The sequence below is a fragment of the Rhinoderma darwinii genome, chromosome 12 (genome assembly GCF_050947455.1).
Source record: "Rhinoderma darwinii isolate aRhiDar2 chromosome 12, aRhiDar2.hap1, whole genome shotgun sequence".
Lineage (NCBI taxonomy): Eukaryota > Metazoa > Chordata > Amphibia > Anura > Rhinodermatidae > Rhinoderma > Rhinoderma darwinii.
In genome coordinates this window covers 69,890,538-69,906,560 of record NC_134698.1, presented here as the reverse complement: position 1 = coordinate 69,906,560, position 16,023 = coordinate 69,890,538, and the positions used below count along the sequence as shown (strand labels likewise).

Below are 16,023 nucleotides of genomic sequence, written 5' to 3'. Positions count from 1 at the left end.
TAGTGTATATTTAGTACCTTAAGTGGTTTGGAAAATTTAGCACCGTGCCAATCTCCACTGAAGACTCTCATATGCAGAGCCGCAACATTGTCCTGACATTTGTGGTTTTACGGACGTGTTATCTGCTAGTAACATGTGCGAGTTTTTCTTGTATTTTATCCGTTCAAAAGGAAACAGATTGCATTGTTTAAGTCCTGCTTATTACGAGGAATCAATAGAACACGAGGTCCCCTTATTGCCACATACAGCAGGGTGTCTAATAAAACTGGCATACAGCAAGAGCATCAAACCTAGTGCCATATTAGCACATAAATACAGATGGAGTAAAGTGCCAAAGAGCACGCTTTAAAGGCTATGTACACCTTTTAGGGCTTGTTCTTTTTTCTTTTTTTTTTAACAAATAGATCAGTGTGATTAGTGTAACTTTGTAAATACTTTTTATGAAAAATTTGTTTTATTTTTCTCGATACAGCTGCTTTGTTTTCTCGATACAGAACAGCTCTATCGTTCGCTATTGACTAAATCCGTCAGTTCCGCGGACCTGACTGGTTCAGTGAGAGCGGGTCAGGATCTACCTGTAATCGATCACATCTAAGTTATGAACTTAGATGTGATCGATAACAGCTCAATCCTGCGTGTCAGAGACACACAGGACCCACCAACACTGTACCGGTCAGGTCTGCGGAACTGACGGATTCAGTTAATAGAGAACGATACAGCTGTATCTCCAAAAGTAAAACTAATTTTTAATAAAAGGTCATTACAAAAAGTTATACTAATCACACTGAGTAACCTATTTAAAAAATAAAAAAAAAAGTCCTCAAAAAGGTGTACAGAGCCTTTAGGGAGCCCCACCTATACAGACGCTCTATGAAATTAAAGGGAAATTGCATAACTAGCAATTCTATAATATTATTGGAAATGTTCCTGTACTCCCTACTAATAACCTGCATGGCTTCAGCCTCACTCCAAATAAGTTGGCAGACAATAGGATCCTATTTGGGCCGTACTGTTGTCTCCCTAGCTGTTATGAAATATCGCCAGCAGGGCATAGCTATGGTAGCAGCAGAGGTAGCAGTCGCACCCGGGTCTTGATGCCTGCCAGAGTTTGCTGCGGAGGAGCGCGCGGGTGGTGGGGGCGGGGTGGCGACGCTTGGACATGTCAGTTCTTCAACTAGTGATCCACGAGGCTCACTGTCATTAATCTATGTGTTCTACGTATGTTAGTTATATTGAAATTTCGTATGTTAGCTGGAAGCTCGGCGTTGTTTTGCTTTTATAAAAATCTCACCAGGACCCTAATGTAAAATTTCTGTTAAAGAGAACCTATTAGCAAGTAGAGAACTGGACAAATGGCAAGGCCAGGTAGTCAATGGGACACATTTATCAAAGTATTTTACCATTTCTGGTCTAAATACTTTGAGAAATATGTCATTCAAGCCAAACACCATATTTATGAATCTCCTATGCCACTTTTTCCAACACTTTTCTTACAAAAACTCTGCGGCAGATTCATCAACAGGGTGTGCTCCATGTTGATGAATGTGTCGCACTCCCCACTGGGAGGAAGACTGGCGCACCAATAGTAGAAAGAAGTATGGTACCGGTGTTAAACTTTATGGCTCGTATTGCGCCCTATAAGCTCGGAAGTCAATGTCCACCCAACAACATAAAAGTAGTAGAAGGTGGTGCAATGACTTATTATAATGTAGTCAAGCTAGAGTATGATTTGTATGGAATACAAAATCTATAGTCCACATGGTCATGAGAAAGGTTGAACCAGATATAGCTCATGTACTGCAGCCCATGACATTCAAGCTAATCTTCTTCATCTCTGCCTATTTTGAGCATAGATCCAGTTCATTTGCTCAATTTGCCACCTTGGAGAGTTATTGAGGATGTATGACCATCGCTCGGGGCATTCATGCAATAGGGGGCCACATCCCACCCATTATCACATTAAGGCTCTCTTCACAACTCGTTTTTCAGGCACGTTGGAGGTATATGCTGGGAGTATTCCCCGACTTATACTGTGACGTACCCATATGCCCCCTATTCACCCAGCATATACCAAAAGAGTGTCCTTTTGGCACACACTGGGCCGGTACCCATCACAATGTTTTTTTCACATATGTCAGGAAATACTCCAGGTGTATACCTCCGACGTGCCTGAATAAGTAGATGTGAATAGAGCCTTACATGGAGGTAGATTATGCCCTGCATGAGTAGAGACAGACTAGCCCACCAGAGAACCGAGTGATCTTTTGGTGGGCATGGGCTGTGACCAGATAAAGCCCAGGAGGTCCGGCAGTGGACAACTTCTTCAGAAGTTGGGGAGAAACACGTCACTTGCAGTTTTTGGGGTTTTACAAATAATCTATGGACATTTTTATGTTTTTTTATAGCTATAGGGTGGACCCACTGAATAAGTTTCTCTAGAAGGACCGAGATACCTCAGCCCGATACTGGGAAGGGGTCTAAATATTGGTTTATACAAAAGAAATGTTACTTTTGCCGCCTCAGATGGAATTTACATAACTGTCTAATCGAACATTTATCTACACCGCTGACAAGTTCTCCATGAGATTGTACTGGCAGAAACAGAGGAAATCTAATTAAAGTAGAGCAGCAGATGCAAGATGTAATTTAATGTACTTTTCAAGATTCAGCTTGTCTTATGAGCATGTGTGATATACGAGAAGCTGATAAATGATTTCCAAAGAATAAAAAAAAAAACGGGACAAAACAGGATCCCAAGAAACTGTCTCAACAGGGACCAGCAGGGACTTGTCGCTACAGGGACGAGAGTGTGGGGTATTAAAGAGAACCTTTCACCTGCCCATACATGTACAGCTGAGTCCAGCATGTAATGGACAGGGCTGCACAAACCCTGGGGCACTTTACCTTTTTTTCCCGACCCGCCTCCGTTATTTAGATATCGGTGCCGTTATATTTGGCGCCCGATATTTAAATAACCCCCTGAACTGTCAATGGGGTGTGTTACTATGGCTGTGATGCTGTCCAATCAGCTACGGACAGTACCAGAGCAGGAGCTGGAGAGAGGAGAACGCGTGCAGCTCGGAGCTGTGCGTGCACGCTCTCATTCACTCTTCAGCTCTCAGCAGACAAGGACGAGACTATGCGATCTCTCGCGAGATTTCTGCACAGAAATTTCCCGTATAGTGTGGATGAATGCATCTACTATTATACGCCGCAGATTTTCCCGCAAAAAAATCTGCAGTACTTATTTTTGGACATAGCCATAAAGATTGTTTCAGGGTCAAACTGTGGTTGAAGAAGTAGATGTACCAGCACACATCATGAATGATCTACTGGAGGACCTTCGGAGTGTATTTAAGTCATTATCGTCACATTTTTCGTAACTGATTTTTAGAAACATTGTGCGGTTTTGCCACAGTTATGAAAAAAGCAAAATCCAGTGAAAACCGCGGCAAAAATGGCTTACGTAACTACACCCGAAGGCCAGGATCACATGCGCAGTTTTGAGTTTTTGGTGCAGTTCTGGTCTCAGTTCTTTGAGCCAAACACAGGAGTGAACACAAAAGAAAGGCGATGCATCAGTCTTTTCTTTATACCTTTCCTTCCTTTTGGATCCGCTTCTGGCATCGGCTCAAACACTGCGTGTGTGATCCTGGTCTTAGTATCAATCCACACTTGTCAAATCGCGATTACTGCAAAAAAATGCTGCGGTTTTGGCACAATCACACACAAAAAACAACGTATTTTGCCGTATATTGCGACAATACAAGATTTGAGCTGACAATGTGAATAGACCCGAAGGGTTAATTCAGACGTTGTGGCCGAGGTGTGGCTAAAACCGCATACCAAAAAATGTTTTTTTTTACCGCATGTGCATTGAAAAATGTACCAAATTGCGGTAAAAACATACGCAGTATGCGGTTTTAACCGCACCTCAACAACAATGTCTGAATTGCAATTCTGTTGCGTTCTTTAACGCAGTTTAACCGTGCAACAAAAAGCATCTCATGTAAGTAAACCCTTTGCGTGTATTCAGATGTTGCAGTTAAGATCGCATAAAAAAACCTTAGCCCTTATTCACACAGTGCAATTTTTGAAGCCACAACCAAGAGCGGATTAAAAAAAAAGAGAAGTAAAATCTTTCCTTTAACCCATCCCTCCATTTAGGATCCACTCCTGGGGGTGGCTTCAAACACGGCAAAGAACTGCACCAAAACGGCACTGTGTGAATAAGGGCTAAGGATTTTTATGCGGTCTTAACTGCACTCCAAAGCAGAGGGGGTTATAGCAACAGGGCCCAGGATCGCCTGCTACCTCGGCACCCCCCATTGCTAGACCACTGCATTCAAAAGTAATGATAAAATGTTACCTGAGCTTTAATGATACGGACTCAGTGGCCCTCCCTGGTCATAAAGGCCCTTTAAATGGTGTTTGCCATCCTTGAGTCCATGGCAGTGAACTTGCAGGACACCGGAGTGCGTGCAGGCTGCGGGATTTCCAAGCTTCCTCCATAACACCATATGATTTCCTACAATAAGATCTGCTGCGGTGAGTTCAAGTCTATGGATACGTTAAAGTCTTACCAGAAATATAAACCATGACAAGATCCTTTATTTACTAGAAGACTCGGACTTAAGATGTAGGAAATATTTCAGCCTCGTCTTCCTGGATAAGGACAATGAAGTCATCCATGATAATTTGATGGTGAATGATGCGCGTGCGGTGGAGCTCAGGGTTGGGTCTAGTGATTCTACCTGTGACATGTGGATTAATTAAAGGGCCACAGCTGATTACTCACAGATCTCCAGCCACACGTGGATCACTTGTTGTTTGGATTTCATGTTCTGGGATCAGATAATGTACTTGTGGGGCACGTTTTCTCTTCCGCCAAAAATCACAGGCTCCCTGGCGCTTTTGGCGGTAGATTGTAGTGTGATATCGCCCGTTTTCGGAGCTAATGCTAAACAATGGGGGGCACATGAAATCTCATGTAATATTTGGATCGCATTGTTGGATCATTGTGGGATTTCTGGCAGCCCCAAATCCCGAACAGAATGTACGCATGCGTGTTCATGTGCCCCGTAGGTTAACGTTAGCCACGTACCGCACTGCGATCTAAAGCGATCCCAAAGTGTGATAAACTGCATGTATAAAATCACTGTGAACTCCAAAGAGGATAAGGATCCATTCAGATGTTAAGTTACAGTTAAAACCGCATTCGAAAACCGCATCTGTTTTGTTGTGGTTTGGGGCATTTTTCAATGCAGTTGCGATTAAAAAAAAATGCAAGGAATCCGAAGATTGTATTCAAATGTTGAGGTGCTTTTAAAATTCCCTTCAAAAGAAATGCATCCAAAAACCGCCTGTCTTCATGCTGCGATTTTAATTTTTTTTTTTTTCCAAATTTTTCTATGTGGTTGTGTATTATATTGCAACACATCAAATTGCGTAAAAAACGCATGTGGCTTTTTAAAGCAGTTGTTTAAATATGGTTTTACCACATATCAATCGAAACGTCTGAATATGCCCTTGTTCTCACACACCGGATATGCTGCAGAATTAACGCAACGGAAAATCTGCAGCAGATTCTAAAAAATCCAAATAAATCTGCAGCAAAAAAAAAAAGTGCGTTTTTGCAGCGCATATTGCTCTGAAAACAGTTTTTTTCTGCAGCGGTTTTATCTGTGGATTTAGTTTTTAACATTGATTATAGCAAAGTATACGTACACCTACAGATTTCCAGCGTTTTTTTAAATGAGTTTCCCCCTGCGTAAATGCTGTAAAAACCGCAATAAAAAAAATCTGTTTCCGAATTGATGCTCCCTATTCAAGTCTATGGGCCAAATACGCATCTCCGCACAGTTTCCACAGCATAAATTGAGATGCTGCGGATTTGAAAGTCGCGACGCACAATAGTTTCCGCACAACTTTTCTGCATTTTTTTTTTTTCCGCAGCGTCTGCTTGAAATTTACAAAATCTCATTTACTTTGTTGCTACTGTAAATGCTGCGGAATTTCTGCACAGAATTCCGTTATGGAAATTCCACAGCATTTACGGTATGTTCACACGGGCTATTTTCATTAAACGTCCCGAAACACGGCTGAAAAATCGGAAGCAGAAAGCCTACAAACATCTGGCCACTGATTTCATTGAGAAATACGGCGTTCTGCTCCGACGGGCCGTTTTTTTTATGCCTCGTTTTCCAAAAACGGCACGTAAAAAGACGCCTGCGAAAAAGAAGTGCATGTCACTTCTTGGGACGGTTTTGGAGCCGTTTTTCATTGACTCTATAGAAAAACAGCTCCAAAAACGGCCGTAAAAAAACGCAGCGATAAACATGAGTTGCTAAGAAAACAGCTGAAAATCAAGCGTTTCAGAGGTTTTTTGGTAAGCGCGTGAACATATGCTACGTGGGAACCCGGCCTAAGGCTCAATTTAGAAAGCCGTAATGTATACAAATTTATGGATAACCATAGGGTTCGATGGTGACCCAAATACGACTAAAACCGTGGGTGTGGGTATTGTGGCCATGATATAGACACTAAAATGCACCCACATCACGGCCACTTGAAACCGGCCTAACTTCACTTCTAGGGCTGGGTGAACACGGAAGTGGCTGAAAATGTGCTGATTTGAGGTTTTACCCCAAATCGGTGCATTTTTCATACCGAGGGTAGGTTCACACGCAGTGTTTTCAGGCGTATTTCGGGTCGTTTATGTCAAGGGAAAACAGCTGCTGACTTTCAGACGTTTTTTTAAGCCACTCTGGTTTTTTGCAGCATTTTTCATCTGCATTTTTTACGGCCGTTTTTGGAGCTGTTTTCAAAAACGTCCCAAGAAGTGACCTGCACTTCTTTTACGTGGGCATTTTTCTACGCGACCGTTTTTCAAAAAATCAATGGGCAGATGTTTTGAGGTGTTCTGCTTCCGACCTTCCGGACATTTTTCGGCCGTTTACTGCCCGAAAAACGTCTGAAAATTAGCCGTGTGAACATACCCTAATACTCTGTCCTACCAGTATAGCGTGGGTCCTCAGAGGGTTAATATAAATCTGGACATAATCCGTGTAGCTGCTTCCCTGACTCCCCCATAAACAAACATGTACATGCTCAGGTCAGCCACGGGCACATGCTTTCTGCCATAGGAAGAGGAGAAAAAGCGTCTGCCAGACCCGGACATGCTCGATCCTTGTTTCACTTGACAGTCGGGCTGCCCCCATACACGTTACATTGCTTGCTGACAAAAATCCAGTATGGGCAGTTTACAGGGGTAGCCCCAACCGGATAACCTTTTCCTATATGCACTAATAGGTCATATAGATGTGATAAGGGGGGGAGGGGGTTCTCTACTTGGCATCACCAAGTATTGGCTAGTAATGAGATCCCTGGTAAGGGTTCTCTGGTCCTAACGTAGAAGCATTGCTTCTAGGGGAGAATATCTGCATTGTGCAGTGAATTATATGCCGGCACACGGAGTCGCTGTGTAAAACAAAGCTGTACAGGACTGTTTGTGCCATAGGGCAGCCTCCGTGCGCCAGAGGTCATAAGGCCATAGGTCAAAAGAAGACAGTCTGCACAGAATACATCACAGCTCCAGTTTCCTACACAGCTCAAATAAAAAAAATGTTTTTCTTTGGAACCATAAAGTTCTTCTTTACACCCGGTTTATTATTGTTGGTGAGCATTGACTTCTGGCAGAGCTGCAAAGACTCCAGTCAGGGTTTACAAGCACTTTTATTGCAACTCCTTTCCTTTTGTAAGCAATAGTATTTTATGACCATAGGTGACTAAGTTACACCTTATTATTTCCCTTTTAGATTATATTCTGCATTCGAACCGAAAATATAATCAAATCAATAATATTTCAGTTTAGGGCCTCACTTTATGGCAAGTTGTGTTCACCAAGCCAGTATGGCGGCACATAAAATGCCTATAGTCCAGTTTTACGGAGCTGTAGACACCCTGTGTGCCGATGTATGGTGTGTGCCGCTGTATGGTGTGTGCCGCTGTATGGTGTGTGCCAATATATGGTGTGTGCCGCTGTATGGTGTGTGCCGCTGTATGGTGTGTGCCGCTGTATGGTGTGTGCCGCTGTATGGTGTGTGCCAATATATGGTGTGTGCCGCTGTATGGTGTGTGCCGCTGTATGGTGTGTGCCGCTGTATGGGGCCTCTGGGGGCACTATATTCTCTCAGAAAAGCAATGCTTCAAGAGGAGAATACCTATATAATGCACACGACCCTAATTTTGGTCCACAATTACTGTCCACAAAACACGGTTCCATTCATTTCTATGGACACCTTCCCGTACATATACGAGTGTCCGGGCTGTAGAAAGCTTCCGTAAAATATAGGACATGTCCTATTTTTTTATTTTACAGACTGTGCTCCCAAACTTTATAATGGACCGCAACTGCGGGTGACTGTCCGCGGCCGTGCCTGTAATCATAGACCGTGATTACGGGCACGGTCGTATGCATGCGTCCTAAGGGTAGATTCACACGGTGCAGTTTTGCTGTGTTTCACGCCCGGAAACTACACTAAAAAAAATGCATTCTTTTTTGCTGCAAACTTTTTTTTTGTGTGGTTTTTGACCGCGTGGCAAAACTGCACCATCTGAATACATCCTAATAGGCCTTCTGAGGCGACACACCTATTAAGATCCAGTACAAGAGGAAGAGGAAGGGGGAGCAGGTGGCAGCCTAAGGGTGTATTCAGATGTTGCATTGCGGTTGAAACCACATAAATTTCAATTCTATGCAGTTTCAAATGCAACGTGTGAAAAAATATGCCCGGAGGAAAATTTACTATTGTTGTTGCGAGCGAAGTTGCACCTTTTGGCGCAAAAAAACTGGTGCCAAGTTCTTGCTACAACCAATTGAGCGTTGTGTCCGGGTTGCTGATAATGCTGTAGGTGCCGGAATATGATGTGAGGTGGTGAGAAATGGCGTCTGTCCTATCCCTGGATATATATATATATATATATATATATATATATATAGGGGCAGACTTATCAAAACTGTCTTAGGCTGGGTTCACACAACCTATTTTCAGGCGTAAACGAGGCATTTTACGCCTCGAATTACACCTGAAGACACGGCTCAAATACGTCGGCAAACATCTGCCCATTCATTTCAATGGGTTTGCCGACGTACTGTGCCGACGACCTGTCATTTTACGCGTCGCTGTCAAAAGACGGCGCGTAAAATGACAGTGTCGTCAAAGAAGTGCAGGACACTTCTTGGGACGTAATTTGAGACGTTTTTCATTGACTTCAATGAAGAACAGCTCCAAATTACGGCCGTAATTGACGCCTCGCAAAACGCGAGTACGAGCAATTACATCTGAAATGTAGGAGCTGTTTTCTCCTGAAAACAGCGCCGTAATTTCAGCCGTAATTGTCGATATCGTGTGCACATACCCTAACAGTAAAATTGTCCTTGTTGCCCAAAGCAACTAATCACAGAGCAGCTTTCATTTTTCGAGAGCAGCTTAAGAAATGAAAGTGGAGCTGTGGTTGCTATGGGCAACCAGGCAGTTTTGATAAATCTGCCCCTCGGTGCTCTGTGATACCAGTACAATATTAGTGTCCAATTTGTAAAGGGGAAATTATTATTGTTTTCATATAACATTTCCCCCAACCCGATACACAAGGAGCGCAGATCGAGGGGGGTTTATAAATTGGGGCTGGGTCTCCTGTAAGTAAGGAGGCCCAGCTAGAGATAAGGTTTCACAATCGGGACTTTTGTTTAGGACCATTCATCCTGTTCTCCCGGAATGAAAGAACTTTTATGTACGATGCCTATTGTAAGGAAACTTGAGTTTCCTTCCTCTTGGGATTCAAAATCGGATTTGAAATGTTTGTCAGGCGCAGCATGTTTGACCGTCACTTCTACGTGGCATTATACATAGCGAGACGTAACATTTGTAAATAAAATGATCATTTCAAAAAGAAAAAAAACGTAAAATAAGTTTTTTTGTTTTATGGGATTGAACCGTGAGATGGGAGGATGTGTAAAATAAAGGGGTTACGACAGAATGAGGGTATGGGGGGGCCAACTGTGTTTGGTTGTGATGGGGTCATGTGGTCTCAAACCGACCCCTTAATTATGGTCTCCCAGTGGTCACTGCGCCTCTTTGACACTAGCTTGCCCCTTTTTGGGTGAAGCAGGAAAATGACATGGTATGGCAGCGGGGCTTTGACTCTGTTCATGTTTGGCAGTGCACTCCCTGCAAGGACAAAACTACCACCGAGGTAACCCATGCACTTTATTTGGGGTCTTGGAAAAAGGGGGGCAGCTTAGGTTGGTTGAATTTGACTTCCCAGTGGGTGATGAGAGCCTAAACAAGGCTCTCCATGGAAACTAGAGTGTTAGCCCATCTGTACTACATGGGTCATAGTGGCAAACAAGAACCAGGACCTGGATAGGGCAATGTTAAAGTGTAAACCAGAAGAGGGGACCCCCTCTACTCTATATTTAACGCTGACTCGCTCCAGTGCAAGCCAGTGAGGAGAGACTGATTATTGCATTCTTTAATTAGACGGAGGCCATCAAAATGTCTGCCCCTGTGATCACTACTCGATCTCACATTTGTCCAGCTCTGAGAACTTTACATATGTGTGACTGACACCAGCAGCTTGTCTTATAAGCTGCCCTTAGCTGATGACATAAGTCTGGTGCTCCTTTAAAGGCTATTGAAACTTTTGATGTCATTTTTTATTTATTTGATGTATGTATTTTGTGATACTAAGCCCTTCCCTAATATACTTTTAAAAAAAAACGTTTCCTCATTTCTGTTCTGCAGCTTCTATGCATCCACTGTACATAGAAGCTGCAGAGCACCACTGTCCGCAGAATCAGTCCGTGAACTGGACTGACGACTGTATCATTCATTACTAGAATGAGGGGGTAAGATGGATTTCTACAGCAGCACACCGCGTCCCTAATGCTCCATATTACAGAAACGTAGGCGCTCCATGTGCTGTCATATGGTACGTCCGTCCAGCACCATATTACGGAGATATTCTCCCATAGAAGCATTGTGTAATATGTAATGCAGCATCCAATGGAGTTCATTTTGATTTTTCTGTTGTAATACCAGTATGGCCCCATAGACCTCTATGGTTACTGTATGATGACTTATATAGCTCGATACTTGTACGGAAGCTGTAATACGTTTGCATTAACGCTATAAAGAAAGGTGGACCTAAGCTTCCAACTGAAATTTCCATACCAGATTCTGATCTGTCTAGTGTATTATGCATTTGCCCAATATGCTCTCATTTCTAAGAAATTCAGACCCTTTCCTGCTAAGCTCTACCCATTTTAAGGGGAAAAGAAGTGGGAATTGAGATGGGTTCATTAAAACAAAAGTCATATAGAATGCCCCTCCTCATCTTCTATATGAGCTTCTATATGGGTTCAAGACTAAGGTCCCATGCACACCACCATAAAATCGCCCATAATTACGGCAGTAATTACGTGCCCATTCATTTCTATGGCCGACGGACACCTTCCCTTATATCTACGGGAGGGTGATCGTGCCGTAGAAACGTGCCGAAAAAAATAGGACATGTCCTATTTTTTTATTTTACGGACCGTGCTTCTATACTTTATATTGGGAGCACCGCTCGTAAAAACGGCCAGCTGTCCGCAGCCATCCGCGGACGGCCGTGCCAGTAATTATGGGTCGTAATTACAGGCACAGATGTGTGAATGAAGCCTTAGACCAGGACGTTCTCCAGATCATGGAGATATCTAAAATAAATATGCCATGCACCAATTTAATAACTGGCACGTACCATCACCTGAGCCCCAAGATGGTTTGGACAATTGAAGAGTCATCCATTGTTCAGAACTTTATACTGTTGTTTTCTTTTTCTTCAGGAAAAGGTGCCAAAAATGTCACTAAGCAAAAAATGGGCCTCTCTGAAGGAGAAACTCTCACCTCAAGATTCGGACCAGAGTGAAGCCAACTTAGAGAACGCAGATCCTGAGCTATGTATCCGTCTCTTGCAAATCCCATCTGTGGTGAATTATTCTGGTCTTAAGAAGAGACTTGAGAGCAGTGATGACAATTGGATGGTGCAGTTCTTGGAGCTCAGTGGCTTGGATCTTCTACTGGAGGCCTTGGACAGGTTGTCAGGTCGAGGAGTGTCCAGGATTTCTGATGCTCTCCTCCAGCTCACTTGCATTAACTGTGTCCGAACATTAATGAATTCTCATAAGGGGATTGAGTATATTGTCAACAATGTAGGTTATGTCCGAAAACTTTCTCAAGGTGAGGACGCTAAGATCTAATGCATTCATGTTCTTCATATTCAAGATATGTCCTACTAGCTTTTATCCTAAGGTTTTAGAGCCATTACCCTTAGTCCACTAATACAACAGCCATAATGGTTGTTTGCTACGATGGTCAATAATCAGCGTCAATCCCATTAATAGCATAGAGAGTCTAACTTTTTGTCAGCCATGTCTCGTTTCAAAAATTTTCCTAAGGTTGACATTGTATCTAATTTTTGACTTTTATCAAGGGAAACCACATTACAATTATAGTTACGTAGACATTTCAGAATGGGTATTGTGGATTAATTCCACCACATTGTCTGTACCCAACATTGTGGTCTCTCTTGTACAAGAGATTAAAAAAAAACTTTCTTCCCTTGAGAAATATTTCTCTTTTCTATTTATTGAAGCATATCAATTTAGGATACCTCCTGGCTTGTACCTACATACTAAAATAGAATTTAGGCTTTAAAAAAGATATTATTAATATAATGGGTATTGTACATGGTAAAATGTGGTCCCTGAGGGCAGATCTAGAGGGCCGCTGCTGCAGGATGGGATATGTGTGGTATATCCATAGAGGTCTAGGAACATAGGCTGTCCGCAGAAGAGCCTATGTGGGCACCATGAAACCATGCCCATCATCCTGCAGCATTGCTCCTTAGGATCAGCGCTGGGGGTCAGAATTTAGAAACCGTGAGGCTGAGTCCAGACCGTGGCAAATCCTCTGTAAACCCATGGATAAAATCTGCATGTGTTACATGTGTGCACTGCAAAGGGTGAAATCCGCAGTGAATATCCACAGCATGTCTTGATTCCCTGTAAATTTGCAGTGTGAAAACCGCGCCACAAATTTGCGGCAATTCCGCCCAGCCGAAATAATCAAAATGGTAATCCCAGGATTAGAAAATAGGGTTCGTTTTTCTCCAGAAAAAGCTCCACTCTTTTTCGTGTACTGTCTAGTATTGCAGCGCGTCAGCCCGCTCCACACTTTAACACTCGCTCCATGATCTACCAGCACGTCCTGGTGCGTCAAGGGGTCAAAGACCACATAATACTCTACACTAGTAGTTTTCTTCTGCTGGACCTTTTGAAGTCCTTTAATGTGTCAGATACTGCCCTCACCGGAGAATCTTCTGATTCTCTGGCGGGCCAGTCTGACCATGGGTACCTTAGAATTGGATTGGGGCAGCAGAAGAGCTACATCTCTGATCTCATCCAGGGTGATGGGGTTAGCCAAGAAGCTCTCCTTACTTTACAGTGGATAAAAAATTTTGAGTCTTTTTGTTCTAATGAATTGCTACTATGTTTTGTTTCCAGCTCTTGACACATCCAACGTGATGGTGAAAAAACAAGTGTTTGAACTGATTGCAGCCCTGAGTATCTACTCCCCGGAGGGCCATGCCTTGGCCTTGGATGCACTGGAGCATTATAAGGTATAGAATGATTACCAGTGAAATTCTCCAACCATGTGAGCCCCCGCGGCTCTGTATAAATTAGAAAGATTGTCCAGCCTCTCCATGAGTTTCCATATTAAAAATACAACTCAACAGATACAACATTGCTACGTGACCATTCCATGTTCTGCCGCACCTCCCCAATGTGGGTAAGACTTAGGGTATGTTTACACGGCAGCGTCGATTACGGCTGAAATTACGAAGCTGTTTTCAGGAGAAAACAGCTCCTGAATTTCAGACGTAATGGCATGTTGCAGGCGTTTTTCGCTGCGTCCATTACGGACGTAATTGAAGATGTTTTTCCATTGTGTCAATGGAAAACGGATCCAATTACGTCTCAAGAAGTGACAGGCACTTCTTTGACGCGGGCGTCTTTTTTACGTGCCGTCTTTTGACAGCGGCGCGTAAAAAAAATGACCGTCGGCACAGAACATCGTAAAGCCCATTTAAATGAATGGGCAGATGTTTGCCGGCGCATTGGAGCCGTATTTTCGAACGTAATTCGAGGTTAAAACGCCCGAATTACGTCCGTAAATAGGGTGTGTGAACCCAGCCTAATAGTCGTATTCATCCTGAGACTTTCTGGTTCATGAATATAATGTCAGAACTACTGTGTAACAAAAGCAGAGTGGTAGAAGAGAGAATGTTTTGAAGGAGGCGATGGAAATACAGATCAGTTAGCCCCTTCTCTAAGGCTGGGTTCACATGTCACAAACCATGGCAAAACTGTCATTTGGCCAAAGCGGAGTCAAAAGTTGGACTGGGTCCAGTAGCTGAAACCGGGCAATCAGCTGTTATTGCCAGGGAAAGCTGCGGGTGGCCACACATTCATCTACATGGTCACTCTGTGCCCTCCAGAGTTGGAGTGGTTCTCCATTTTGGCCAATAGAGTGGGTCTTGAGCTAGGGCCCCCTCTATGACATCCATATACCCTAATTTGGGTTGCCCTCTTCAAAGCTGCGTGGCAACACTTATGGGCATGATAATGGACGCATTTAGTGGTTGTCACCTTAAAGAGGACCTGTCACTAGGTCATATAAGTTGACCTGGTTTACTAACCTGATTCCAGCGCTGGTCTCCCTGATTCCAGCGCTGTTTTTCTTTTTTTCCTGGACCCACTCGTTCCACTGTTGTGTTGGCTCCCTATATGCTAATTTGCTGAAGTTAGCAAACAGGGCATAAACTACCCTCAAACTGCCTCACACTGATTGGTCAGCATCAGAGGCAGGGAAGCTAGCTCCACCCCATTGGCTAACTACAGCAAATTAGCATATAGGAAGCCAACACAACAGTGGGTCACATCTCTGGAACCGGAGGGTCCAGGAAAAAAAGAAAAACAGCGCTGGAATCAGGGAGACGGCGCCATTCAGGGCAGTTAAACAGTTCAACTTGTATGACCAAGTGACAGGTCCTCTTTAAATGGAACCTGTCAGCAGTTTTGAGGTCTCAAAACTCCTGACAGGGTTCTAAAGGGGAGGGCATTTTAAACGTACCGTTTTCTCGGCCATGCAAGTTGTATGACCGAGAAAATTATGTTTAATTCCCCCGGCGTGCCGATCGCAAGTGCCACTGAGACGGGACTCTATGTGCAAGAGCTCCTGCACTGCACTCTGCAAGTCTGGGTGACGGCTTTAGTGGTCCCCAGATTGCCCACTAGAGCTGTCACTCAGAGCAGAGAGTGGGACTTGCGACCACCGCGTCGGGGGAATCAAATGTCATTATATATAGTCGTTACCCTTTAGACATCATCAGAAACTAGCACTACATCGGTAGAAACCTTTCTGGATCCTCTCAATGTGCTTGTATGGCAATGTATCACTGAATATTTATAGAATGTTTATTTCCATTCCGGCAAATTCTTCCTTTAGAAGTTAATGGTTGAACACAAAGCAGCGACGAGGAAGCAGCAAAACATGAATAAATGAATTAGCAAAATATTATGTTACTGCATATTATGCTCCGTAAATCGGGACCTGGGATTTCTCAGCACATCCTAATTAACTACAACACGCGTTCTTGATTCCTACATTGATCTCTGTGTAATACATTGAGAAACAACTGGGAGATATTGTATCTAACAGAAGCGAGCAGCTGGCGGCTGCTGTACGTTGTCGTGTGCAGCGAGCGGCTGGATCTGCCATGACGCTGCAGCTCTGTTGCCTTTCCTTTTACTTGTGACCCTCCAAGACTAGTAGTTTTTAGGCCTTGTTCACCAGTATTGTGACGTTTTGCATGCATTTTTTTATTTTTTTTTCTTCAAAAGGGGGTGTCCAGTTTAGG

At 43.4% G+C, this 16,023-nt stretch overlaps 1 protein-coding gene across 4 annotated transcripts in view; it reads left to right on the top strand.

Annotated features, from left to right (window-relative positions):
- INF2 (inverted formin 2) overlaps positions 1-16,023 on the top strand; it is a 68,708-nt gene that overhangs the window by 17,851 nt on the left and 34,834 nt on the right. For all 4 annotated transcript variants that reach the window (XM_075843840.1, XM_075843841.1, XM_075843839.1 and 1 more), the window contains exons 2-3: positions 11,888-12,281; positions 13,607-13,722. In XM_075843840.1, coding sequence (XP_075699955.1) covers positions 11,888-12,281; positions 13,607-13,722 — 510 coding nt within the window. The remainder of the gene's footprint in view (positions 1-11,887; positions 12,282-13,606; positions 13,723-16,023) is intronic.